The 27,521-nt window shown below is 41.5% G+C and overlaps 1 protein-coding gene across 2 annotated transcripts in view; it reads left to right on the top strand.

Moving 5' to 3' along the window:
- The window catches only part of EHD3 (EH domain containing 3), a 32,870-nt gene extending 29,400 nt beyond the window's left edge, over positions 1 to 3,470 (top strand). For both annotated transcript variants that reach the window (XM_048509396.1, XM_048509487.1), the window contains one exon: positions 1,279 to 3,470. In XM_048509396.1, the coding sequence (XP_048365353.1) occupies positions 1,279 to 1,806 (528 nt within the window). In that variant the 3' untranslated portion in view covers positions 1,807 to 3,470. The remainder of the gene's footprint in view (positions 1 to 1,278) is intronic.
- Positions 3,471 to 27,521: the final 24,051 nt, after the last annotated feature.

Genomic DNA, 27,521 nt, shown 5'->3' with positions numbered 1-27,521 from the left:
CTTTGAACAGCTTCACCTGCTAGCCATTTTAGCCAAAGGCAAGGGAGATGTTTTTCTGTGGTCTTCAACAAATAGCATATAAAGACTTTTGGGCGCTAGCCACTAAAAACATACATTGTTGATTTTGAAATGACTCCACTGGCTGCCAGTCTGTCTCCGACTTCAATTCAAGGTACTAATCATGACTTTTAAAACGCTCCACGACCTATGACCCATGTATTTAGAGGGCCATCTTCTTACCGCTATCAGCTTTCTACAGCTATCAAGTGGCCATCTGTTGGATAGCCCACCACTTAGGATGACCTTTCTGGTATCAGTTAGAGCTCTGGTTCTGTGAATGGGCCCCCTGACAAGATGAGAGGGACCTCCTCCTTTGAGATCTTCTGGAGGCATTGCAAGTCCTGGCTGTTCCTCGGGGCTTTTGAGTGGGAATTGAATGGTGGGTCTCTTTTAATGGGAGAGGGATTTGGGGCTTGCTATTTTATCATTGGTCTTAGCTGGGGATGTTTCAACTATTACTCCAAGCAATCTTGAGCCAAGAAAAATGGTGGGATACAATGTTAATTAATAATAATAAGAAGAAGAGTTTGGATTTATATCCCCCTTTTCTCTCCTGCAGGAGACTCAAAGGGGCTTACAATCTCCTTGCCTTTTCCCCCTCACAACAAACACCCTGTGAGGTAGGTGGGGCTGAGAGAGCTCCAAGAAGCTGTGACTAGCCCAAGGTACAGGCTAATCTGAATTCCCCAGATAAGCCTCCACAGCTCAGGCAGCAGAGCGGGGAATCAAACCCGGTTCCTCCAGATTAGATACATGAGCTCTTAACTTCCTACACCACTGCTGCTTAATTAATGTAATAATACATTAATTAATAAATAAATAAAATAAAATAAACTGTTACCAGCAATGAAGTTTCTTGTTGCCACTTTGTTAATGTAATTAGTTAACTTTGTTTGTGTGGAGCGGATAAAAACTTTTTATAATCTAAGAGAATGAAAGTGCTGTTAGTCCCAAAATGCTCATTACTGGTCTCCTGATGAGGCTAGTTTTTTAAATGAGTTAGCAAACAATAGAACTCTTAGGATAAAATAGGAATAGGCAACATGGGGATTTGTTCTTCACAATGCTTTTATTTTTAAAAATCCAAACTCTTCTTCTTCAAACAGTTGAGTTCAGTGTGTGTAACTGTGAACCATTAGTGTATTTGTCTTCCTAGCTTATGACCCATATGCAATAGAACCTGTGCTTACTGCATTGTGTTTGTCCCTCGTCTTTCAGGAGCAGCTTCAGGCTCAAGATTTCAGTAAGTTCCAGCCTCTTAAGAGCAAACTGTTGGATGCTGTGGAGGATATGCTGGCCAGTGACATTGCGCAGCTCATGGTGCTGGTGCGCCAGGAGGAGTCCCAGAGGCCTGTCCAGATGGTGAAAGGGGGAGCTTTCGAAGGCACCCTGCATGGACCGTTCGGACATGGCTATGGTGAAGGAGCGGGAGAAGGAATTGATGATGCGGAGTGGGTGGTGGCCAGAGACAAGCCCATGTACGATGAGATCTTCTACACCTTGTCCCCTGTTGATGGGAAGATAACTGGAGCTAATGCCAAGAAGGAGATGGTGAGGTCCAAGCTGCCCAACACCGTGCTGGGGAAGATATGGAAACTGTCGGACATCGATAAAGACGGGATGCTGGATGATGAGGAATTTGCTCTAGCTAATCATCTCATAAAGGTCAAATTAGAAGGCCATGAGCTCCCAAATGAGCTTCCTTCCCATCTCATCCCACCATGTAAGAGGAAATTAGCAGAGTGATAAGCCTACCAAAAAGAATTTGGGGGAGGGGTGGGGCATGGAAAGAAAGGGAATATACTGAAGTTGTATGTTTCAGCTGTGACATTACTTTCGGATTATGATGATTTCTCTGTTTGAGCACCAACTGGAGGCAAAATGATGTCCAGCTCTTTCTCATGATGATATGCAATTAACTCTTTTTACGTGTGATTCTTGCTTCCCAATTTGTGTTAATATCAGAGGAAACTGATGGCAGAAATGGAAGGAGTGGCAAAGGCTGCGCTTTATAGATACGGCCAAGATGGCCTCTGTCATTCAGTCACATGCCCCTGGTTTGTGAAATTCTTGTTTGTCCCTAAGCTGTAAATATGCATCGTGATTGCTGACAGGCTCTAAGCTGAAAAATACCTCTGGATGAGAGTGGTGCTTACAGGTTGCGCTTGAATCTAAAGCATTTCTACATGGCCAAAATGATTTTCTTTCGGGGCAGACTTCAGTTCCTGTTCAGTCTTCCTGCCTGTCTTCTGTGTTTTTATTGAATACTTGAGGTACAACATTTGTCTTCAGGATCACTTGGAGGAGGAAGAATATTAAACAACAACCCATTTTTAGCTGTTTGATCTTTCTTTGAGGAAAAGGAGGCAGGCCTTCCCAGGTTTTCAATTTAGGGCCTTGAATCCCTTTCTAGTTAGCTCTGTGGCCACTTGCAAACACTGTCAGGATTCTGTGACTTTTCAGTTTGACCATGATGGAGGTGAGGTTTGGTCAGAGTCTCAAATGATCACAGCCCGAAGAAAGTATGAGAGGCAAGTAGGACAAGGCCTTTCGCAGAAGTGATAGCAAACTCATGGGCAGGAACCAAAGTACAAGCAAGTGTTTCCTGGCATCTTCTGCCCCCACAGCTAGGCCATGCTTTCCCCCCTGCTTCAGGTGTTGGATTCACTGTGCCCGGACTAATCACATATTGGATCCAGCACAGTATTTCCAAGAGCAGAAGGATTTCTGCCCACAGAACCTTGCATCCTTGCTCCCCTGATCCCAGTGCAGTCTAAACTTCGATTGCCAAGATGCTGCATTTCAGAAGCATTTGGGGCTATAGTGGGGGAGGGGGCGTGTTAAGAAAGCTGTACACTGCACGGGATCCAAACCATTGTTCAGTGTCTTGCCTTGCATGGCATTTACATATGCAATGTAAAACAGCTCGTTCTGCTTCCACCTCCTTGTCCTACCCATTTATTGAAAGATAAGACTTAGCTACTTCTTCTGTCCCCCTCAACACCCCTTTTCAATGTCTTTCAAAGCCCGTCCGTCCCCCAATCACTCACAATTATTCGCAGGAAAATCATTCTTAATCTTACCCACACTGAAGATCCTGAGCCAAGCTATTTTCTTCTCTCTGTTTTTGTTGTTTGTTCCCTCCTGTTTCTGTTGGTGTCAGGGATGAGATTACAGTCCTTGTTGCTTGTATATACCGAACTCTTAATGTGAGTGGGGAGGGGAGGGAAAGAGCCAGAACAGTTATAACTTATTTTATATCTGTGTTAATATTATAAAGAGAAATTATATATTCTCTGTGTGTAAAACAGCCTTATTGCAGTGCATTTATTGTGTCTTTAAAGTTAATGCATTAACCTTTTTTGTACATTGGTCCTAAAACATTATTAAAAAATGAAGGCCCATGTTTATTGATTGGTATTCCATGTGTAACAGAAGTTTAATGGGTGTATGGGGGATACCGAACTCGTTTACCCACATTTGAATTTGTTTCTACAGTTTAATCAGAGGTCCTGAGCATATTCAGCACCATCAACTTGCTTATCAATACCTGGTCTTGTACTGACTGAGATCTGCTAATCTCCAAGTATCAGATTTCTCTTATTGCCTGGTAAACTGTAAATAAAGCGAGTGGCCACAATTCTCCCTTTTAAATTTCAGTAATATGACTGGAGTTTTGTTTTTTTTAATTGGCACAGATCCAGTTGAATGGGGCAGAATGAAAAGATCTCCTGTTGGACATTTAATAAAGTATTTTCTGTAGGCTGGATTAATCCCCCATTTTTCCTGCTGTTCTTCAGAGAAGCATCAAATCTGACCTGGATGAATTTTCAGATGCACAAACGCCTCCTGCGTATTGCATCTCCAGTTTTAATATGAAGTTTGTTTCACTTAACATTCCAGTACATTTCACTTACATTTGTTTCACTTACATTCCAGTACACTTCAAGAATTTATAGAAACCAGCCTACTAATTAAATCCAGGGAAAGTGAAGAATTGTTCTAATTCTCCAAACTACTCAAAATTAAAAAGAACTAACTGCTGCCAGTAACCTTTAGCTGCTCAGCATAAGCCCATCTGGGGCATGTCTGGTGAGAGCTGACAAATGGGAGCACAGGAAGTGTGTGAATGTGGAGGCAAAATTATGTGTTGATGGCAATTGGCGGAGAGTGGCCAGCTCTAATCTGTTTCTCCACATGAGCTGCAGACTCTAATCTGGTGAATTAGGTTAGATCCCCGTTCCTCCACATGAAGCCTGCAAGGTGACCTTGGACCTGTCACAGTTCTCTCAGAACACACAGTCCATGCAGAGGCAGACAATGGCAAACTGTCTCCAAATGTTTCTTACCTTGAAAACCATATGGGGGTGCCATAAGTCAACTATAACTTGACTGTACAAACATACAGGGGTGGAAATTTCATGCATAAAGTTACTCCCTAGCCAGCCATTTATGAAATTACATGCTTCCCCTGTCCAACAACCATGTATATCACAAATGTATGAATATTGGCTGTGTATCTTGTATCAGGCTAGTAGATTATTGTATCACACATAAATGCACTGCACTTTTCAAATGCAGAGTCCTGAATCAGGAACTGATATCCCTGACCCTCCCCATGTTGCCTTTTGGATGGTTATAAGTCAGTGGAAGTCCATTACAGGCCAGATATGTACATTAGTAGTACTATAAGTTCAGTCCTACTGATCCCTTTGGTATACTACAATTTTGCAGTGCTTTTTATTTCCATCCATTCTATTTCCATCCCTAAAATGGGGCACAACTTAAATAGGATGATTTAGTCCACATACCAGAACTCTACAGGGGGAGTTAGGATGGATTGTATATTGGTGGTACTTGCTAAGACGTTATCTTATTTTTCAAGAATGACAGCGAACATGCATTTCCAAATCCCAGAGTAAGCTACATTGTGGAACACATGGCAACCAAAGATATTCAACCTTTATTTGCAAAATAGCGTGTATTGGTATTATACATTTTCTGTGTTTTTAACCTTATTTTGCATGCCCATAATTTCACATCCAAACAAAACTTATATATTCCCAAACATAAAATGCATGAACTGAGGATAATAATTCAGTGCTAATTGTGGTTCTGTTATTGCAACCTCTCAGTATACCTTCTCACAAGCACCTGTGGTATGCTGGTATTTTTAACCAATTAGGATGTTCATAAATATGTTATAATCTCAACAGATGAGCCAGTGTGGGGATAGGGATGGGACTAAAGATTAATTTCTTATAACTAGTAAGTCAGAATTCCAAAGACTGCAACCTGTGATGAGCTCAAATTTCCAGAGTATTTGACAAATCTGCAAAACCAGTTCTACAAATGTATGTACACCGTACACCAATTTCATACCTAATTGTGCTGTGCCTTAATTCAGTTTCTTCAAACTTGCCATGAACCTTACAAATTAGTATATATCTATATATTGGGAGCAAAAGCATCGTAACAACTCCTTTCCTTCTGTTCAATTTTATCTTCTCAATTGTCTTGTGAAGCAGGCTAGGCTAAGAGAGTGACCAGCCCAAGATCATCCACTTTGCTTCCATTTCAGGGTAGTGACAGCTACATCACACTGACTCTAAAATATAAAACGGTTCGACATTTTTGATAATTGTATTTATTTATTTATTCCATTTATAGCCTGCCCTCCCCAATAGGTTTAAATAAAGGCATACAATTCAAACATTTATAGTAACAGACAGCTTTTGAAACCTTATAGTAAACGTGGCCAGAAGCTTTGGATAACATTTGCTTCTGGGGCAAGGTCTACTACATGACATACATCATTATGTCAGCCCCTCCATGATCATCCAAGGCCTCAGGCTTCCCCAGAAAATAGAAAAGGGGGTAGCTAAAAGTTGCCCCCTCATCATTTTCATACCTAGGGAAGAAATCTCAAAAGGCCAATTGAAAGAAGCACCTTGATCAAACACAAATAATTACCAAAATGTGTTAAAATGCAACATGAGGTTTCCAGGGACCCTTTTGTGAAAATGCTCAGCCTGACTTGCTAAGTTCATTTTAGTTTCAAGAAATGATCCCTTGTTTATGACAACAGAAGGCAAACATTACAGAAGACATAAAGGGACTTTTTAAAACTAGATGTCTAACACACCCAAGAGGATAACCGAGTCCCCTTCCTGGGTTAATTATATGGACAAAAAGTCATATCCTGAGTCCTAACACATTTGTAAGTAAATATTCAATCACTGTTTTGAGTTAATCAGGATGTCAATGCAATCTGAGGTCACTGCTAGTTTTGTCCCAGACAATTATGGGCAAGGGAAATCAGGTTCTTTAACCTTGAAAGTAGCAAACAAAACCATTTAATTGGACTCCACTATCACAGGGGACAAACCCACACCCAGAGAAAGGAAATTAAGTGAATAAGATCTGGGATTCAGCCATAAACTTCAGGTCAGGTCCTCCATCCAACCTAACTCTGCCACTAAAGAGACAGCACACGCTCTTCAGGTCTGGTAGCTATGACTAATGTCTCTCTTTTTCTTAGATCAAATCCCCACTTAGAAATTAAATCCAGATACAACTAGGTTTCAAAAGAAACGGCACCTTTTCATCATGGTTTCACCCTCCCCACTGCAGAATGTGTGTGATGAGGACATCCATATCTATCATGCTTTCAAACAATGCAGCACTCCCCACGATCATGTGATCAACGCGCGATCTGCTCAGTGACTCTTTCTTCCTTGTCCTGATTGGCTGTTGCACTGTGTTGGGGTGGGAATTTTTTTAAACTTTTTTTGTGCAGCTACAGGGCAGGAGGGAACATATCCTGATCACAGAGATCAGGAACTGTCAAAGTCAAACATGCTAGTCAGCATATTTATCCACAAGCTGATTGGTCAGTGGCAGTATAAAGTCGGCTAGCAACATTATGTGTGTATGGTGTGGTGTGAAGGTCGAGGTAGTGGGAGTTGTGTTTGCTGATAAGTGCAGAGCGGAGAGAAACTGTACGGCACTGTAAATATTTCTCTGCACCAAAGATAAAGCCTTTCTTAGTGGAAAAAAACCTGTGCTGTTTGTTTTCTTCTTCTGGGCATACTGGTGGGCAGCTTCCAGTGCGTTTATTATGCTGCGCGGACAATCACCATGAGCATGCGTAGATAAGACAGTAGCTGTTTTTCACGCTTAGCTTCATTTATGCGTGGCTTCAGAACTCTTTACCCACGCAGCTGAGCTGGCACAAAAGTCTAATTTTAGTTAACAGTTGGCACAGAAATCACCTTCCATGCAACCACATTTCAAAGTAGCCTCCCCCGGTGCGAAACAAAAAAAAGGGCTGCATGTGAATTGTGAACAGCCCACTGCGCTCTGATTGGCTGGAAGGCTTAATGTCACTGCCAATGGTGGGAAACTAAATCTAGATTGAAACCCCGAACCTCCCTACTGATCTGGATTCGGCACATGTTTTTTAAAAAGGTGCACTTTCATGCAGGTTCTTAAAAAACATGTGATAAGGGGGAGTGGGAGTGCCAGAACCGGGATGAATCCGTGTTCGGCAATCAGGCAGTGGGAAGTTCTTTCTGAAACCTGGATATTTCGAGTGAGTATAACGTGATTAGTTGACCGTGGGGATTCGACCTTAATCTCTTCCTGTTCCTTTCACTATGGCCTCTTGTCCCACAGTTCTCTCCATTGCTTTGACTATTCCTGGTTCCTTCCAGGAAGCCTTCCTCTGTCTCCCTCTCCAGACCCCCTGGTTCTCTAATTCCTGCAAGGCCCCTTTTGTCCAGCTCTCTCTCATAACTTTCTCTCTGATTTCCAAGCCTTTTTCTTGCATTACCTTCCATTTTGTTTTCCTCTCTCACCTAGTCTTCCTTTTCTCATGTTCTTCAGAGACATGCACACATCCACACACCTATTTCATGAACTAGCCATGAGTGAGACAACACTGGATATCTTAATTAACAAATATTTTAGTAATTGTTGGACTACCAAAGTAGATGTTTGACATATGTTTTGATACCAAATATTTTGATAGGCAACTGCCTTTTAAATTTCCTCTCTATCTTGCCTTCAGTCTATCTCTTGATAGTTTTCAAAAGTCGACACTTTTAAATAATGGTCTTGTTATTTTTGAGACTATACCACCATTCATCTGCAATCTACATATACGAAGGCTTAGGCCTCAAGAGGCCCAGAAATGGGGGTGCACATTTTTATGGCCAAATACTTGTGCTCCCCCAGGACATTGGGATAACAAAATGCAGTCCTTAAACATTGCAGAAAATGTGTGATTCTCCTATATTGGAAACATGGGAATGCACCTTCCCTGCAAAGTGGAGTGAATAGTGTTATAGATTTATCAACCTAAAGAAATTTGCTACAAGCATATTCGTAGTCTTTGGCACCAAATACATCTGTGAACAAACTTTTTTAAGATAAATGTTTAAGTGTGTGTGTTACGAACCTTGACATGGACATTAATGCCTTGGCTAACAGAAATCAGCTACAAAAATCACACTGACTAGGTAAACATGTGAAGCTGAAAGGATTTCACTGTATAATATTGTTTCAAAATGGAGTACAGCCAAGCTAATATCTCTTCATTGACCTCTGAAGGTTTACTTTTGATCTAATAGGCAGGTTTTTTATGGGAGATGTGGCCCTCTTTAGACATTGGGCTCTCTAATGCCCAATGTATCAGAAGGTTGGGGTAGGGACCACTGTCTTAAAGAGTTCCTCGGTTATGGAACACATACAAGCATTCTCGTATATCTGATAACCCTAGTCCTAGCTGGCTCCTGAAGGATTTTCAACACTGTATTAAGGAAGTTAAAATGGTGGTAGTTATGGGGTCATAAGGAACTAATTAATGCTTTTTGTCAATGAATAAACCAGTAGCTTTCCCCAGTGGCGTAGCACCAAGGGGAAGGGGGGGCATGACACACCAGGTGCGCACCAATGCGGGGGCATGGGGGGGGGGCGCAGGATGCACGTGTGCCCTGGCCGTGGTTCCCCTCACTACGGCTCTGGCTTTCCCAGTAGCGGCATTAAACACTGCCTACTGAATTGTGGCTTCAAAAGCCATTGTTGCAGAAATGGTTCACCCAACACATGTGAGTGCCTTCTGGTTCTTAGCTGAAGTGGTGAATCTCTTAGGGCTGTACTGTTTCAATGGGGGGAGGGGTCATGTGTCTGAATGCTTATCTGTGCAAAAAAAATTCCTTTTATACAGAGGACAAGGTATGTGAAAGAGAAAATAAGACATGCTTATCTTTAATGTGGAGTTTTTTTAATGAAACATATAAGCCCCCTCTCCTGCCAGATGAAGTGGTGCAACCAAAAGGAGGTCATTTCAGGGAGAACTAGACCTTAGATTGAACCATTCAAGATATTAAAAGCCCCATTGTGAAATAACACAAATGCCCTTTCTTGTTTGTGTATATGTTACAAAGTTGATATTAGTCAACAACAAAACTGGCAAGATTTGTCCTGTCAGCAAAAATGTATTTATGTTTTGCCAAAAAGGTCTTCCTAGGTTAGCATTATCAGTTTCTTTTTCTGTGTTTGACATTTCCCTAAGACTTTATATCAGGTTTCTGCATTTCCTCAGGGGCAGCATTCCAGCTGCGTAAATATGTAGAACTCCAACTTTTTTCCTGACATAAGTGCCAGTAAAAGCAGCGTGACCAGGAAAAGTTTAACAAGTTTTGTACTTAAGTTAAGTCAGAGGTCCTTCCATTTAAGATGTTCCAGTTTTTCAGATAATGATGACTAAATCTTGAACTTTTGTTTGGTTATCATTATTTGAAACAAAATGCCATGGGTTCTGGAATTTTGTTTTGGTTCACTGGAAGCATATTACAACAAGGTTTTCTGTTTCCCACTTTTTTTTCTTTTAAACATGTTGCCATAGAGGACCCTTTGGCATAAGGAAAATTCATTGTTTTGGACCTTCTGTACATCAGGGTTGCCAGGATGCAACACAGAAAACACTCTTCTCCCTGAGTAGCAGAGAAGCATACATTACTCTTCCCTTTTCCACCTCCACCTGTTGAAGGGCAGAACTGAAGGGGGGCACACTACAGTTGATACTATTATGTAATGCTAATACCCCCCAACCCTATGGTGGTGCTTGAAGGAGAATACCGTTTGTGACCTCTCTCCTACTTCTAGCTGCACCATCTGTAGTGGTTGTGTCGGAGGTGGGATCCAACCAGTTCTCACCCCTTCTCTAGAAGTGGTTACTATTTTTTCTGAGTGCCGAGAAGGGGTTACTAAAACAACCTCCCTGCCCAATAGGGACTGGAGGTGCGTGTGTGCGGCGGTGCCACTGTTTGAATCCCACCACCATCGGAACCTGTTATTAAAATGTTTGGATCCCACCACTGGTTGGTGGTGTGGGTGGGATAAGACTTCCCTCACTCTTTTTTCTCCATTCAGCTACATCACTTTACTCGGTATTGATATCTGACATTGGCAAGAGAGCAGGATGAAGAAATAATGGGACAGCAGGGAAGCAGCTTTTTCACCTGAGGTCCAGGACATGACTTGAAAGGATGGGACTGGTCATCTTCTCTCTCTCCCTGGCTCATACACAAACTAGAATTACCAACCAACCTCCAGGTGGGGCCTGGAAATCTCCCAGCATTATAGCTTGTCTCCAAACTACAGAAAACTATATATTGCCAGAATTTGCAAGGCGAGCTTAGTACAACTATGTACTCTTTGAGCTGAAAAGGTGCCCAGGATCAGAGCCAGCAGAGCAAATGTCCTGGGGCAACCTTCAGCAAATAGAGGCAGGGAGAATCCTTTCAGCAGCACACAAAATGTCAGGCACAAGTTGAGGATGAAACTGTCCAGAGAGCTTAATGATTGGACTGGAAAAAACCTCTTTTCTCCTCTGATGCCGGTGCTGTTCGGACAAAATATGAAAGGTGACTTTTTTGGGTGTGCAGAGTAAAAAGAAAAAGTCATCTCTTTTTAAGACATCCCCCAGACATCTTTTCTGTGCTGTGTGGAAAAGACCACAGTCACAGTAACAATTAATGAAACAGAAATGTATACAAAGAAGCAACCTAGGTTTAAAACTAAACCATCCATTCAGTCTGAAGACAAAGTCCAAAAGTGGGAGAGTTGACTGGCCATAAATGTTTGGCAGAGGTGAGATTCAGACCAATGCAGCCTGATTCATAGATCTCTTAGCCATACCCTAGATCCATCACATTTCTGTTCCCGCCCCCCCATTGATAGGATAGCGTGAGCCTGAAGTCCCTTGGAACCATGCTTCTTTTTTCCCATGTGATGCTACCACCAGCCAGTTTCAGATGCCAGCATGGAAGAATGCAGGCTGTGTGATCAGAGACGTAGCAAGGGAGAAAAACACCCGGTGCACTGGTGCATCCTCCACCCCGTCCTGTCCCAGAATGACCCTGGAGAAGTGATAAGGGGGAGCACGAAAGGTGGTGGGTGTGGCAGATGGGAAGGAAGGGTGGAGGAAGGGATTGGGCCCCGATCCCACGCTATCCAGTCACCAAGGGGAACTGGAGAAAATTGTGGGGGTGCAAAACTCAGATTTTGTCCTGGGCTCCATTTTCCCTAGCTACACCTCTGAATCTGAACATACAAAAACTTGAACATGCGGCCTATTTTGTTGGAGCTAAATAAAAATCAAAATGACAGTGTTGCTGTGCATATGAATTCATATGAATTCGTTGCTGAAACTCCACAGTTCCCCTCCCCAAGTCCCAGACCACAGATTGGGAACCACTGCTTTAAAAGATTGGCTGGTGTCTCAAAACTGATGAAACAACAGCACAGATCTAATTCAAAAAAATTGGAATAACTGGATATTCTAACTAAGATCTGTTCATGATTGCAAGCATCTCCAACATCCTCAACAGTATGGTAAATATTATTTAATCAACTAGCAGTCAAGTACCATTATTTAATCAACTAGCAACCAACTAAGTCAAGTACCATCCATACCATCCATTTATGAAAGTTTTATTTTAGGTTGATTCATGGTGATGCTGCAGGGCCTTGTGTCAATATTGTCAACCAGTCAGAAAAATATGTATTTATAAACTTTAGATACTTTATCCCAGTTCACCTTAACTTTATTCCCTCAAAAATTATCTAAGTCCCACAAAATAGAAACATTTTCTGATCTTATTCTTTCCAATTACCAACAATCCAGGCATCAAATTTAGACTTTCTCAAATGATAATGCCCACATTGTAGCATCTGTATCAACATCAGTATCAATATAACTTTTCATTAATAAATATTGAAACAATGGTAGGTTGATTCCATCCATTCACTAACCAGTTTAATGTTTGCTCATGCAAAAGATCCTTAATGACATCCTGTTAAAACTATTTTAATGAATCTCCAGAAAAAGCAAAAGACTGATTCCAGATCAGAAGTGTAAGAAATATAAATAGACTAAACAGGAAACAATTATATAACATGTCTATAATATGTTGATTGTACTTTAAGAACCCTAACACTACCATGGAAGGGAATGCAACAGACCCAAAGAACATCACAGTTCCAGAAAGCTTTGTGAAGAAATGCCTTCCATCCATATTGCAGTCATTGTGGATGTGTATGGATTGGAATATGGCTTTAAACTACCAGCTGGCAAAAAGGAGAGGGTCTAGGAATCAGCTATCAAGCTCCAAGTGCCTATGTCAGCACAGTTTAAGAGTTGACATGTGCTAACAGTTCTGGCTGAAGTAAACCAATGAAAACTTTTTTCACTCGCATACCCCTTGGCAAGCCATTTACCTACATTTGTACCCCCATATTAGCAAATCTATTAAATCATTTTTTCACTACCCCCAAACACTCTGGTGTGTACCCCGAGAGTACACATACTCCAGGTTGTGAACCACTGGTTTACCATATCACACCTCCTAATGTCACAGCTAAAGAGACAGAGACTGTTACACTCCTCAACATTATTTACCTAGGGCTGCCTACATTCAAGTGGAACCTGGAAATCTCCTGGGACATTATAAGATGTTTTGCGTTTTTGGCTTTTTAATGCTCTTATTGAAATTTTAATGCTGGATTTAAATATTTTATTAATGGTTACAATTTTATGATGTTTATGTTTGTCTTATTCTTCACTTTGTAAACCATCTTGAGCAAGCTGTATGAAGAGATGGAATCAGACAGACAGACAGAAATTCCTACCACAATTTTAGATTACATGGATCCTGTCCTGGATAGCCTGATTTCATGGGATCTTAGAAGGATCAATTCTTGTTAGTAATTGGCTGGAAGACTACTAAGGAAGTCCGGAGCTGCTACACAGAGGCAGGCAACGGCAAAAAAATACAGGTTGGAAAATTGTGGAGGAACTTGTGTAAAGAACTCTACAAGAGACAGCCTGGGGTGGAAAAACATGACTCTGCTGCTTGACTATGGTCCCTTAACCATACAGGTAGCATCACATCTGAATAGTGCCTGACAATGTAAGGGGGTAGCAAAAGATGAACTTTTTTTAAAAAAGTACACTTGTATGCTTCCTGATCTGAATTCAGAACAAAAACAGGATAATAATTTACAACAATGAAAATGAAACAATGAAAATATTATCAGTATAAATGTACCATACCAAATGGAATGTAAGATAATAGGAATTCTATCCCATGCCATTTCCCTCTTTCCTCCACCCTTTCCACTATCTGTTCTACCCTGAGAGCCTCTCCTCTACTTCCATGGATGGTCCTACGCCCAACTCAAGCCATAAATTATTCACAAACAACTCCTGAAAGTAGCAATGACCCCAAAGTAGGACTTCCGCCAAGTAATAGGAAATTCCTGACACACTGATAAGCATTTCCTGTTTTGAGCTTTTAAAAAATAATTTACTCCCCCCCCCCCCCAATCCAGATTATTGAGAGTGGGGAAAAACAAACTAACCTTGCTGAACAGAATCTCTTTCTCACTCTGATTCCTCTTAATTTTTAAGTGTGCTGATTTTTTAAATTCCATCTCAAGAAAAACTTATATTTAAACAGACCACCTTAATAAACCCAACCCAACCGAAGACGTTTAGCTAATATCAGTCCAGGTTCTTAAAAATTGAAATAAATCATTATTTTAATATCCCACTGCTCAAATGTTGACCAGTCCTACTTGAATGTTGACCAGTCCTACTTAAAACTTCTGAGTTTCTCCATGTATGTATACTCCATGTCCACATATCTGAGATATTTACGGGAATTCTGATTTTAATTTTTATATTTATTTTCCTCTCATAGTGAGGCAGCTTTTGTTTCACATAACTTTTTTTAATCAGGCTTAATAAGAAAAGGAATTGAGTGAGAATAAAGGAAGGAGATAGAAAAGGATGAGATTGTTGATCCAAAGGATCTGCAGGGCTCAAGATTTCCAAATTAGCAACCTGATTTAATTCTGCTTAATAGTCATTTCAGTATACTTTTGTTATATTTCATACCACATGATGGATCTTACAATAAAGAATGCCTTAAAATGTGAGCTCAGCATAACAATCAAGTCAGCCATTCTTGGATGCACTAGATCAATTGTAGTGTTTGTTAAGTTTTTCAGCCCTTTCAGGAAACATTTCTGATTTAAAAGATCCTCGCTGAGTGCCTGCTTTCCAATAGCTGGAATCAGGTGGCAACACTAACACCAATTAATATATAAAAGGCTGCAATACATTTATATAAAAGGCTGTCTTTTACAAAGGGAGGTCAACTTTTAAATAAGTTCCAGTCAAATACCAGTTTAAGGACCACTTCCAACTGTTGATAAATAGGGAAAGCAGGACCAATACAGTGTAAACATTGCCAGATAATGTAACTGGCACCTGAACCCTAAACTTTTGCAGCAGTCTAACAACAATGCAATTCTACTCCAATACCCCCAGTTTTAAAATGTTCAGACTTGACTAGGTTGCTAGATCTGGTGAAACTGTATACAGAAGCTCAAGTCACAGTTGATCATGGTTTTTTTCATTAAGAAATAAGAATCAATCACCTGAGGTTAAAGATAGAGAGATTGAAGTTTGGCACATTTCTCACATGCATTCTCCAGCATTAATTCAAACATTAGGTAAAAATAGAATTTCCTGTTGAAATACTAAAAGATTCCTATTTTTGCAAATGTCTGTTGTAACCCCAGGAACCCAAATATTGCACACTAAGCCCCCATGATGGGACAGGATGGCATTCATACTTTCCATTGTCACTTGTTAAAAGAAAAGAGGAATTTGTGATGTCATTGAGAATTTCCTAAAAAGAAATATTTTCAGCTTTTGGAAACTATTTTTGATACCTTTGTGTCAATGTTCTTATCAGCTGGCTATTTATGTGGAAGGGTCAGCTTCTAGGGGCATGCAGGGCTGCATCCGGGATTTATTGCTGGTAATTAATAGTAGGTAAATATGAACACTGGAAAATGTTGCTTCTGTTTCATCCTTATTGTTCCACTGTGCCATGACTTGCTAAACTTGTTCTTCAGAAATCCTCCCTGCAGGCTATTTCCTTCTCATTCCTGTTTTATTTCATAATTTTAAACAAATGGAATTTAAAATAAAAATAACTGTTTACTTGTTGTGGTGTCTGAATTAACTTGACATGAATTTTGATGATGGAATAATTGTTGTATATTCAGGATGTGTTTGAAAGCATGATGAGCAGTTTTTAAAAACAAATTCAGTGCAGTAACTAAATTACAATGTGGAAAGTCTTACAAGGTGCATTTTCAGCACAAGGGAGAACTCTGAACAACAGTCAGATTCCATGCACACAATCTGTAACAGTACTAGGAGTAATGTGTTAAGATCAGGAACAAATGGGCATTACAATGAAGCATGGAAATCTCCTCGTGGTTGCTAAGTGGCCAGGAACAAGCAGAGCTAAGCCTCAGCAACTCTGCCTGTGCCTTAGGCCCCATATGTCTAAGATCTTTCTTTGGCAATGGTACTTGGTCACCCAATGTCTGCTTCCATGCTACTGCCCATTTGTAAGAAGAAGCAATGAGTGCCTAGTTAGTGCCACAGAGAGTATTCAGCTTGGCTTGCTCCAAGTCCATTTTCATTTCTTTGTTTCTGGAACTAAAGTTTCCACTGTCAAATATAATAGGATAAATCACAAGATATAGACGGGGATGCACATTCATGTTCCTTGCAATGGAAATGAATATCTTAGTTCTTTGTTGCATGCAAGCATCTAGACTTGTTTCATACATTCCAAATTTCCACAAGCAGAGCAGCATATTATCACAACTCCTATGGATGAGAGAGTAGCACAAGACAAGCACTCCACTCAAAACCTAATCACACCGAGGCCCTGCTTGCGTGACTTCGCTTTTGTCACTAACTTTTTTTTATTTTTGAAGAGAGGGACTGTACAAATGAAGCCCTTGTATGACAGAGTGTTTGCATGGTGCATCTGTTCCTTCTCCCAAACCCTGTCCTGAATCCTCACAATCTGGCCTTTCTTCGAGACACATACCTATGAGACATGTATGTAGCTTTCCTGAGCTTCGGTGATTATGAATAGATTGCTAGAATGCAGAAGGAACAGGGCCAATGAACTGTACATGACAGCAGAGGCGTAGCAAGGGGGGAAAGCACCTGGTGCACTGGTGCGTCCTCCGCCCTGCCCCACCCCAGATTTTTAGATGAGGTACTTATATGAAACTTTGCATGTATTGTAAGCTGTGCTGAGCCTGCTTTGACAGGGGAGAGCAGGGTATCAAATCTAATCTATACCAGCCACACTGTCTTCAGTATGTCTCTGCTGACTAAAGTAAAACTGGAAACTTCAGGCGCTTCAAAGATGGATTTTCTGCATTGCATGCCATTTGGTCTTGAAGCAAAGGAATGAAGAAAGCGTTTAGCAGGGTCATGCAGCAGCATCTGATTGTACCAGGCCAAACTTTTTCAGTGGTTTTCTTTTTTAAAAGGACTTGGATTTTAATGGAGGTGTATCTTTATTATTTATACTTCATGTGTAATTTTATCTTCTTTAACTGTTTTAATTTTTGTAAGCTGCCTTAGATTGATATGGAGAACTGTAGGATATCATGTTTCCTGGGTTCTTCCCATGTTGACTGAAGAAGCCCTGTCATGACTGTTAAAGCAAATAGTTTTTAAAGTTTTTAAAACCAGAACAAGACAATGAACTGAAGGTACACAAAGTTCACACCAGGGGCGTAACAAGGCAAACTGTAGCCCTGGGCAAAACCTGAGTTGGATGCCCCCCCCCCAAGGCGGACACTCCACCACGACCAAAAACCACTAAAAATACCCAAAAACGAACCCTGCATTTTGATGCCTCCCACAAGGTGGTGCCCTGGGCAGCTGCCCACCTTGCCCAATGGGCATTACGCCCCTGGTTCACACTGACAATTCTCCCCACCTCTCACAGGTGGCTAATAGGAAAACTTATCTTTCTCTTAAGCCCTAGTTACCTCCTCACCTGTTCTTTGAGCTATTTCAGCTGGAGAAAATGGAAAGTACATATCTATTTTAAAACATGAAAAGGGGGAAGGTTATGGAGCTCATATTCTGCAATTTAACTGGGAATGGTGAAATATCAAGCATCAACTGCATGTTGGACTGCTTGTGCTAAAAATATAGTTGACCTGATTTGGCTCCTAATGTTTTTCAGTATCTGTCAAGCTAATGCACCAATTTATCATCTATCTTTTTTTAAATTACTTATGTTTATTTAATCATTTCAAAAATCTGAAAGACAGTTCGATGAGCAACTAAATACAATATCCACACCAAGCAATGAAGAAAGAAGACAATCTTATAATAGAATAGCAGGGCCTGGCCACGTATTGCTGTGGCAATTGTCCTTCTCATCACAGTCCGCAACCCACACAGATGTCCATGCAGGTCCAATGATCCTCAGCATAGCCTTTTGGGATGGTCAAATGGAATCCCTCTTTTCCTTTTCAATTCACATTGTTATATGATGGTCTCTGGTTTTTTAGTATAAGTTAACCCTTCCCATTCCACAGTGGAGCCGGTAGTGTTGGTTTGCCCCCACCCGGTGGATTTCTTAGAAGAAAAAGGCAAACTCCAGCTCGCTTTTAGTAAAAGAGAGCTGTGGCGAATATGGGTGAGGAAGTGGGTAAGTGGTGGTTGGATGTGAGGGAGGGCAGAGTGAGTTGTGTGAGGATGAGCTGGATGTGTATGAGAGTGTGTGTGTTGTGTGGTAGCAGTGGGTGAGGCACAAAGAGTGAAAGTTAACTGCGTGGGGGGGGGAACTCCACCTGACATCTCACACGGCAAAGTGTGTATGTGTTTCACTTCCACTCGTATTACCTAACAGTATTACCTATTTATTGATTTAACTGCTCAACTCTGGCTATCTAAGGGAGATGGGACAGCTGCCAGCTGCCAGCTGTCCGGGCCCTGCGGGATCTTAATGAGTTCCGCAGGGCCTGTAAGACTGAGCTGTTCCGCCGGGCCTTTGGAGAGACTCGCCGCTGATGGGCCCCCCCCTCCTTATAACATCAAGCGGATCCTACCGCCCCTGCCTTTTGGGTTTTTAAGGGAGTTGATAGTAGGTGCCATCTTTATGTTGATCTTAAATATGCTGCATTTTTATTGGGGTAGGGTTTATATTTATTAGAGCCATATTAATTGATATTTAATGGTTTTAATCTGATATATGTGCTCTATTTTATATGTTGTTCACCGCCCTGAGCCCTCCGGGGGAGGGCGGTATATAAACCTAATTAATAATAATAATAATAATAATAATAATAATAATAATAATAATAATAATAATAATAATAATAATAATAATAATAATAATAATACCAACCCCTCAGGCCACAGACATGCTGCACGAACATTCTAAGGGTGACAGTTAAACATAGCCAGCTTCATGGCCTGGTGCGCCAGGAAAAAGATGTTTTACCTGGCTCAGGTATGGACTTTCGGCGATTTGAAGGTCCGATTACCTGCCCGCAACAGGGAGGGACGTCATGTGAAAATTTGGGGGTGGATCCGTCCAGTCGTTTCGGCGTTAGGGCATGACTAACAAAGTCACTGTTAGCTTTTTATATATATAGATGAGAGGCAAGGGTGGAAGGAAGAATTGTGGATGAAATTAACAGCATATAAATTAATGAAAAACAGTGATAAATATCTGTAGCTGATCCACCACTTCCTCTGCTAGAAATTTCTTATCCATTTGATGATGCTTATTCTAGTATTTCTGCTCATGGTATGAGACATGTCAAAACTGAGAAGCAAATATAGTCACTGCCAAAAAAAAGGCTAAAGGAAATACTCTGTGCTATAACAGGACTCCTTGTGGCAGGTACCAGGGAGACTTAGGATAACCCCAGATGTTCTGTCCGGCAGTTCTAAATGAGATGGCAGGTGTAATAGCACCATCTATTTGTTAATCTGCTGCCATCTGGAAAAACGCTAAGTTTAACTAACATGAGAGCTGGTAGTGGATTTTTCTAGCCTCAGGCTCTACACCTTAACATAGAGACAATAAGAGCCCTGCTGGATCAGACCAGGGGATCATCTAGTCCAGCATCCTGTCTTACAAAGTAGCCACCCAGTTCCTCTGGAGGTCCAACAACAGGGCATAGAGGCCAAGGTCTTCTCCTGATGTTGCCTCCAAGTACTGGGATTCAGAGATTTTGCTGCCTCTGAACATGAAGGTTCCATTTAGTCACCATGGTTTTCGTGCTCTTTCCGATGTGCAAACTCACAATGAATGCCAATGAATAAGAAACCAAGACCAGCTAAGAATACAGGTCACAACTATCAGGTGGGAGAGGGGAGGGGGTTGAAGCTTGTGTTAAGTTGGAAAAGAGTTTTGCCAGGAAAAAGTAGTTTTGTTTGCAGATGTGGAATAAGGAGAGGCTAAGGCCAAATCCCCACCGGGAAATTCAATCTAGATCAAATCAAGTTTGAAAATAAACTGCACCTTTTCATCGAGGTTTCAACCTCCCCACCGCAGCATGTTTCCAGTGAAGACATCTAGACCTATCTCGGATTCAAGAAATGTAACAATCCCCACTACCACGTGATTGGCTTGGCGAGTCTCTCCTGATTGGCTGTCCTGCCGTGTTGGGGCAGGACCTTTTTTTTTTCTCCCACAAAAATGCACTCACGTTATGACGTCATAACGTCAGCACCCCTGCCCAAGTTTCTGGTTGGTTATCATTCTCTCGTGCTCTCGCGAGAACAGCATTGCTCGCACTGATTGGTTGGAAGGCATTTGAGTCCCACTCCACAGCGGGAAATTTGAACCAAGATTAGACCCCCGATCCTCCCCTCCAAACTGTATTGAAGACGTGTTTTTTGAAAAAGTAGTACTTTCAAGCAGGTTCAGCAAAGACGTGGGATAAAGGGGAGAATGAGCGCCAGAACCGGGATGAATCCTTGTTCGCCGATCAGGCATTGGGGAGTTCTTCCTGAATCCTTGATATTTTGTGTATCACGCAATTAATTGACTGTGGGGAATCAGCTTAAGCTTTCTGTTGCGTTTATTTAATTAGTTTTGTTTATATTGATCAAAGGAGACTGCATACCATTCAAGCAACTTGACCTACATTGCCACCACAATCATGGAATAGCAGACCCTGGGCATTATTAAAACCTGTGGATATCCTGTTACTATATTCAAAATAAAGTAGGCCAAAAAGTCCTAACATTAATGAGAAGCAAATCCTAACATCCCTGTAGAATAACTCAGGTATGCAACTCTGCTCTTGTTCATTGCCTTTCCCCATATGTGGGTAAGAAAGAACAGACATATTGGCAGAAGGAGAAGATTACTGGAGGAAATGAGCAGCAGGGGTGGAATTCAAACACAAGTCAGCAAAGTACTTGCTGAGGTTTGACATCCACTTTCCATCAGTGTCCCTAGTCTGTGCAAATATTCTGAGGGGATGGAAGTATTTTGACTAAAACCAGGAAGTCTGGAGACCTCGAGTCTTATGTTGAACAAAGATAACTCCTGCTGCCACACTCTGGATGCCATCTATTACCTTCAGCAGAGGCATCATGTCAGCAAGCATTTCCTTCCGTGTCATCCAATAGATGACAAATTGTTTCAGACATTTTGATGATAGGCAATTGTTCTTCTGGCAGCTTCCTTTGCTTAGTCCACTGAAAGAATAGGTGGTGCTCTAGCTAGACTTAGCACTGGGGGGTTTTTTTGACCATGTAGGTTAAAGGAAGTAACAATAAATGTACTATTCTCAAGCTACTTGCACCTTGGCGCTTCAATTTTTGGATTTCAAAAAATGTCTAACTACTAACTCCCAATGGGGAGATCCTGAGGAAACACTTCACTGACAGAAGGGAGATTTTCATCGGCAGTGTTCAATTTCTTCTTCTCACTCTTCCCATTGGAATCCAAAATACCTCTTGAAATGCTGCTCCTGAGGGACTGGGAATCTCCCAAGAACAGCCTGAAGGGGAAATTGGAGGTCTACAAAAGGAGGAGAACCATTGTAAACCAGTTCTATTATGAGAGAGCTTCACTGCACCCAGCCCAAGAATTGCTCCATCACCATAGGTCCTACTGTCTCTCCTCAAAGTTAAAGCTGTAAATTTCATCATGATTAGGGAGCTAGGCAAACCAACTGGCTACTTTGAACATGTAATATGTGATACTCATGGAGACAAAGATCTGAGTGAACTGTGCCCCTGCACAACTGGAACAAGTCAAAAGGATGCATGTGCCACAAATAAAAAAGGGTTAAGAGTGTTTTCAGTTGTGGAATGACAGTTTCAATGGAGTGTTCAGTATAATGTGGCCCACTGAACTACATGCAAACAAAACAGTACAGATTTTGGGGTTGGGGGAAATCTGCAGGGGTGGGGGAAGTGCAAGGCAACATCAGTCATCTGATATTGAGCCTTGCAGCTCAAACACTTAAAAATGAAATATGATGAATGTGCAGAAAAGGCCTATTGGCAGGCTGTCACTTTCAAAGTTTCAACAAAAACTTTGTTATTATGACAGGTGTTTGGGATCCATTGTTTTCTATCTGCTCTTATTTTGGGGAGGGGAAATAATTTGTTAATAGTACATGTCTTAGACTGCTTTTTGTTGAAATAAATGAGCACAAATACACACATATACAAAATGAATAATGATTATCTAGCTCTATATATCTCTATGCATCTATATCTGTACACATATATGGCAAAGCACATTGCTGATTACTCACTTTTTGGAGAGATGTGCAGGCGCACGAGTGGAGGGGGTAAGCCATGCTGATGTGAGGATGTTATATAATGTGTAAGAGGCGGGGCCCACTGACACCTGCCATTGTAAGACTTCAGTAGTTGCTTCTTCTAATTAAGTTGTGATGGGAGGGCTTGGAGAAAATAAAATCCTCAAGCAGTGACTTTTAGGTGTCAGATATGTTATAATACGCAAACGTTTTGGAGAATAATTTGTATTAACATCTAAGATTACTGCTTGTGAGCTTTGTTTTGATCCAGTGCCACATTGTTTAGATACATAAATGACGGAGGTTTGGGTACTGTCAAGTCAAAGTTGACTAATGACAACTCTGTAGGGTTTTCAAGGTAAGAGAAGAGATGTGCAGAGGTGGTTTGCCATTACTTGCCTCTGCATAGTCTGAGAGAGTTCTGAGAGAACTGTGGCTTGCCCAAGGTCACCCAGCAGGCTTCATGTGGAGGAGTGGGGAATTGAACCCAGTTCTGAAGATTAGAGTCCGCTATTCTTGGTCACAAAGCCTCACTGGTTCCCTTGTTTTGATATATTGGCTACTGTTTAGACCCATAAATGATGGAGAAGAGTCACATGTGTGATCTAGTAGCAATTATTTATTGCATCACCAAACAACAATGGAACCCTCATCTAAGTCTAACTGGGTTCAGAAAGTTTGGGATCTCAGAGACTTTGCTGCCTCAGAAAGTTTGCTGCCTCAGAGACTAGGACAGTGGTGGCGAACCTTTGGCACTCCAGATGTTACGGACTACAATTCCCATCAGCCCCTGCCAACATGGCAAATTGGCAGGGGCTGATGGGAACTGTGGTCCATAACATCTGGAGTGCCAAAGGTTCGCCACCACGGGACTAGGACATGGAGTAATGGATTCAAGGTGAAGGAAAAGAGATTCCACCTAAACATTAGGAAGAACTTCTTGACCATCGACAGTGGAATTCACTGCCTTGGAGAGTGGTGGAGTATCCTTCTTTGGAGGTTTTTAAACAAAGGCTGGATCAGCATATGTCAGGAGTGCTTTTATTGTGTGTTCCTGCATTGCAGGGGGTTGGACTTGATGGCCCTTGTGGTCTCTTCCAACTCTATGATTCTATGATTCTATAATGATTTACAAACTCTCACAGCAGGATTCAGCAAGGGAGACAGAAAGAAGATTGTTCTATGGAGGAATGGTAGCCTGCGATTGCTCCTTCTGAAGAAAAGTGTCTAAACTGGTGGCAACCAAATAATTATAATGAAATATGTTTTTACTGTGGGTACAACAATTTTGTTAGTTTACTGGTGATATGAACAAGCAACAAAAGGGGGAGGGAGGGGAGTGAATATTTAGAGTAATTGTATGGTCCTTTTTATTTTTTATCTACTTCAATAAAAATTAAAAACAAAAATGTAAAGAAAATGCAGCAAATGTAAACAAAACGTAAAGAAAATGCAGCAAATAATGAAGTAGAATAGGGTAGTATTCAAATATTCCTCCTTGTGATAACATTTATTGAGTTAACCAACATTATCCACCCAAACTATTTCAGAAGCTGTGTGTGATTGATATGAAGTTGACATATATATCTCCTGTCAATTCAGATAATGACATTGGCTTCTTTGTAATGGATCCTTGAAAAGCACAGCATTGGTGAGAAAGAAATCAAGAGCTTTCTCTCCCTATGCAATGGAGACCAAGCAGCACAAGCCACGTAATCAGCAAGAGCATTTTGCTGCCTCTGGGGCTGATAGGTCTTTGTCTTCATTGCATGCGTATGTACATCGCAACAAAGATTTTGAATTAACATGGATGAGTTTAGCTGTGTATCTGGTAATTAAACAAAGACTCTCAATATAATGGCATGAATTATAGGAATCTTTAATAAACTGTAAATAGTTCCTGATGCTTGTAGAAATGACCCACCGAAAAACTTCCATATTGCTCAATATGTGAACTAGCCAAGAACTATTTAACATCTTAAGAGTATGCTTATTCAATGGAAATCTATGGTACTTCCCATACTCCTTCCACAAAGGGCCCATGGAAAGCATCTTTCTGACATGGTCAATCATGCAAACATCCTGCAGCACTTACACAAATCTGATATCATCTTCCTTCCTGGATGAGAAACTGGAAAATAAGTGACAATCGCATTTCTAGCCTGGAAGAAAACAGGAAGAGCCAGTGGTGTGTACCAATTTTAAGCCATTCTGTACCTGTTTGTGAGCTGGAAAGACATGTGATCTTTCTTTCACCCACCCACCCCCTTCTGACTCCATTTTAGGGCCAGTTCAGGGTCAGTTCACATAACCTTGGGGCTTCCATTGGTGCTTGAAATTCTTGCCTAAGCTAGCTTCCTGCTCCTGTCTAAGTAAATTACACTTGGCTGTCACAGGCCTGCGATTAAATTTATTGCACAACACTTTGGCCCTGCATTCTGGTCATCTGCATTGGTGCACCAAAGCTTCATGGTAGGCATGGTGTCAGTTGTGTGTGCCCTAGGGCAGGGAAGTGACACATGCAGGAATTTTAGGTGGCTAGCAGTTGTTCCATGCCTCAGCCTGACAGAATTCTGAAAATGGATCAAAGACCTGTTTAAATAAAACTAGGCTGACTCTGGGTATGACATGATCCTGGGACTACTTTATCTTCTATCAAAACACTGCAAAGGTTAAAGGCATGAGCAAGCTATATTTGGGGAGTTGCTAATTTAAACATCTGTTCAGCCATAACCTTCCTGGATGGCCACTGGCCACTTATTGTCATTCAGCCTTCCACCCACCTATATAGGGACAAGAATGCTAACCTGCCTTGCAGAGTCCCAGTCAGGACTTTCATGAGGTTTCATCTCATACAGCTGATGAGGTAAGCTGAACTCTTTGGCAACTTGTTCTAGAATTAAAAACATCTTCAGCTGCTCCAGGTCTTCACTGCAATTCAAGTAAAAATTATGCACAAACCCACATTGCCGCTGGGTTTGTGGGCATGCCTTGCTCTCCTCCTCCCCTTCTTAAGCAAAGAATTGCAATTAAAATTAACTCTGGATTCCTGTGTGGTTACGTATAATGTCTGGAAGCAGCCAGAGTCTTTAGAGTGTCCCCAGCTTTCTGCTTGTTTTAGCTACTGTGCTGTGCCTTTGGAATTGGCTGTACTGATACTCATGTAGTTATCTGAGGATGTGAAAAAAATGCTCCTTGGATGGGTTTGTTGGGTCATGGACAAGTGCTGTGAAGGTATAAGTGACTTATGGCAACCCTAGCAATAGACTTTCCAGGCAAGTAAGAAGCAGGGGTGTTGCCACTACCTTCCTTTGCAGAGACTTCCTTGGTGGTTTCCCATCCATGTACCTACTCTGATTAGTTTTTCAGAGTTGACAAGATCAGTTGATACCATGTTGCCTTCCTTTGCCATCGGAGGACCACCCATGGTCGGAGTCCTTTGATCCAATAACCACACCACACTCTTAGCTGGAGTAAATTATTTGGCCATAGACATCGTGAGGCGCAGCATGGGATTTCGATATGCTCTGGGACCTTGCCATGGAGCTCCAGCAAGTGGTTGGCCTCTTACTGGAGCTTCGCTCTGCTGTGGAGCTCCGGCCTCTTGCAAGAGCATCCCCCTAATGTAATGCTCAGCTGGACAGTCGGCCTCTTGCTGTAGCATTCCTTACCAGCAAGGGAGGGGCAACTCCCTAGCTTCCCTCCCCTGGCCCTTTCAGATCAAAACCCGTGCGCCAAACCGATAATGGCTGTGTCAAAGAAGCATGCATTAACAAAAACCAAAGCTCGATGGGGAGAGGTGGGCGGGCAGGTCGCTGGCCGGCCCAAGCACATGACTGGCACAAAGGCTGGCCAGGACCTTTATAGGTTCAGGCCAGCCTTTTTTCCTGATGACGTTGCAGGGTAAGCACCACGATGCCTGTCTGCCCTGCCATGGCATGGCTAAAAGCCCACTTCTGCCCTCACCAGGGCTGAAGCCGGGGACTCCTTCCTGCCCACCCCGAGCTACAACTATGGCTGCGCTGATTCACAGCCGCTCTTTCTGCTCCACAAATCAGCCATAATTATACATTTTGAAGGCCCGTTGTTTCCAACCAGAGAGATTTAAGAATGTACTTATTGAAAATGATAGGATTTAAACATTCTTAGCTTTGACTGGATCTTGGCTACAGAATTGCGAAGTCTTTTTTTTTTCAGGGTATGAGTTAACCTCTTATCATTATATCCAAAAAAAAATCCAAAAAACCTTTATTAGGCATAAAACCAGTGCCAAGAATTTCAAATACAATAATTATCATTATATCACTGGGTGAACTAACTAGGGTTGCCAACTTTGGGAAGGAAAATGCCTGGAGGTTTGTTAGTGGAGTCTGGAGAGAGGAGGGATGGGACCCCAGAGGAGACACAATACCATAGAGTCTGCCCTCTGAAGCAGCCATTTTCTCCAGGGGAAATGATTTTTGTAATGTGGAGGTCAGCTGTAATTCCATAAAATCTCCAGTCATTGCCTAGATGTTCACAAACCTAGAATAATATTTTTTTTGCAATGTTGCATTATAAAAGGAAGTCATTAGTGGAAGACTCGTAAGTTTCTTGTTAATAGTTCTGCTGATAGAAAATTATTGGTATTACTTGCTGCTCAAAAATACCTAAGGATACAGTCCAAAAATGGAATTCCTAACTGAAATTTTTAAAAAAGGAACAGGAGTAAGTTTCCCATCTACTCCTCCACTGAACATAGTAAAAATATCCCTTGATGAATGGGAGGCTTCACATACCAAAGTTCTGACACTCAGTGGCAGACGCCAGTATGACTTGACCTCCTCTGCAAACCCATGCATTCACAACAATAGCCATTTATCTCGCTTATTTTTTGTGGTTTTATTTAGCCAGGAAAAGAGTCTCCAGTTTTTGCATTGATTCCAGTTTTGGTTATTCTATTTTGCAAAAACCCAAAACAAGCAAAGAACAAAAACCCTGAAAGGGACTTCACAATCTGAAAGCAATACAGACTCTACTGTATACTTGGGATCAACTTCATCTATTGAGGACAGCTCCACCTATATAAGGTGCTTACATAGTCAATGATGCCACCTTGTAGAGTTAGAGTAGGACTTATGGTTTCAAATTATATGTTTAATGTTACATTTGAATATCTATTGTATATGTATTGTTGCTGGAAACTACCCTGAGGCCGCCCTGGCTGAGGGAGGGTGGAGTATAAATCAAACAAAAAATTTACAAATGTTAAG

This window comes from Sphaerodactylus townsendi, linkage group LG01, assembly GCF_021028975.2.
Source record: "Sphaerodactylus townsendi isolate TG3544 linkage group LG01, MPM_Stown_v2.3, whole genome shotgun sequence".
NCBI lineage: Eukaryota > Metazoa > Chordata > Lepidosauria > Squamata > Sphaerodactylidae > Sphaerodactylus > Sphaerodactylus townsendi.
Note: the sequence above shows the minus strand (reverse complement) of the source record. Positions and strands in the feature narration are given on the sequence as shown.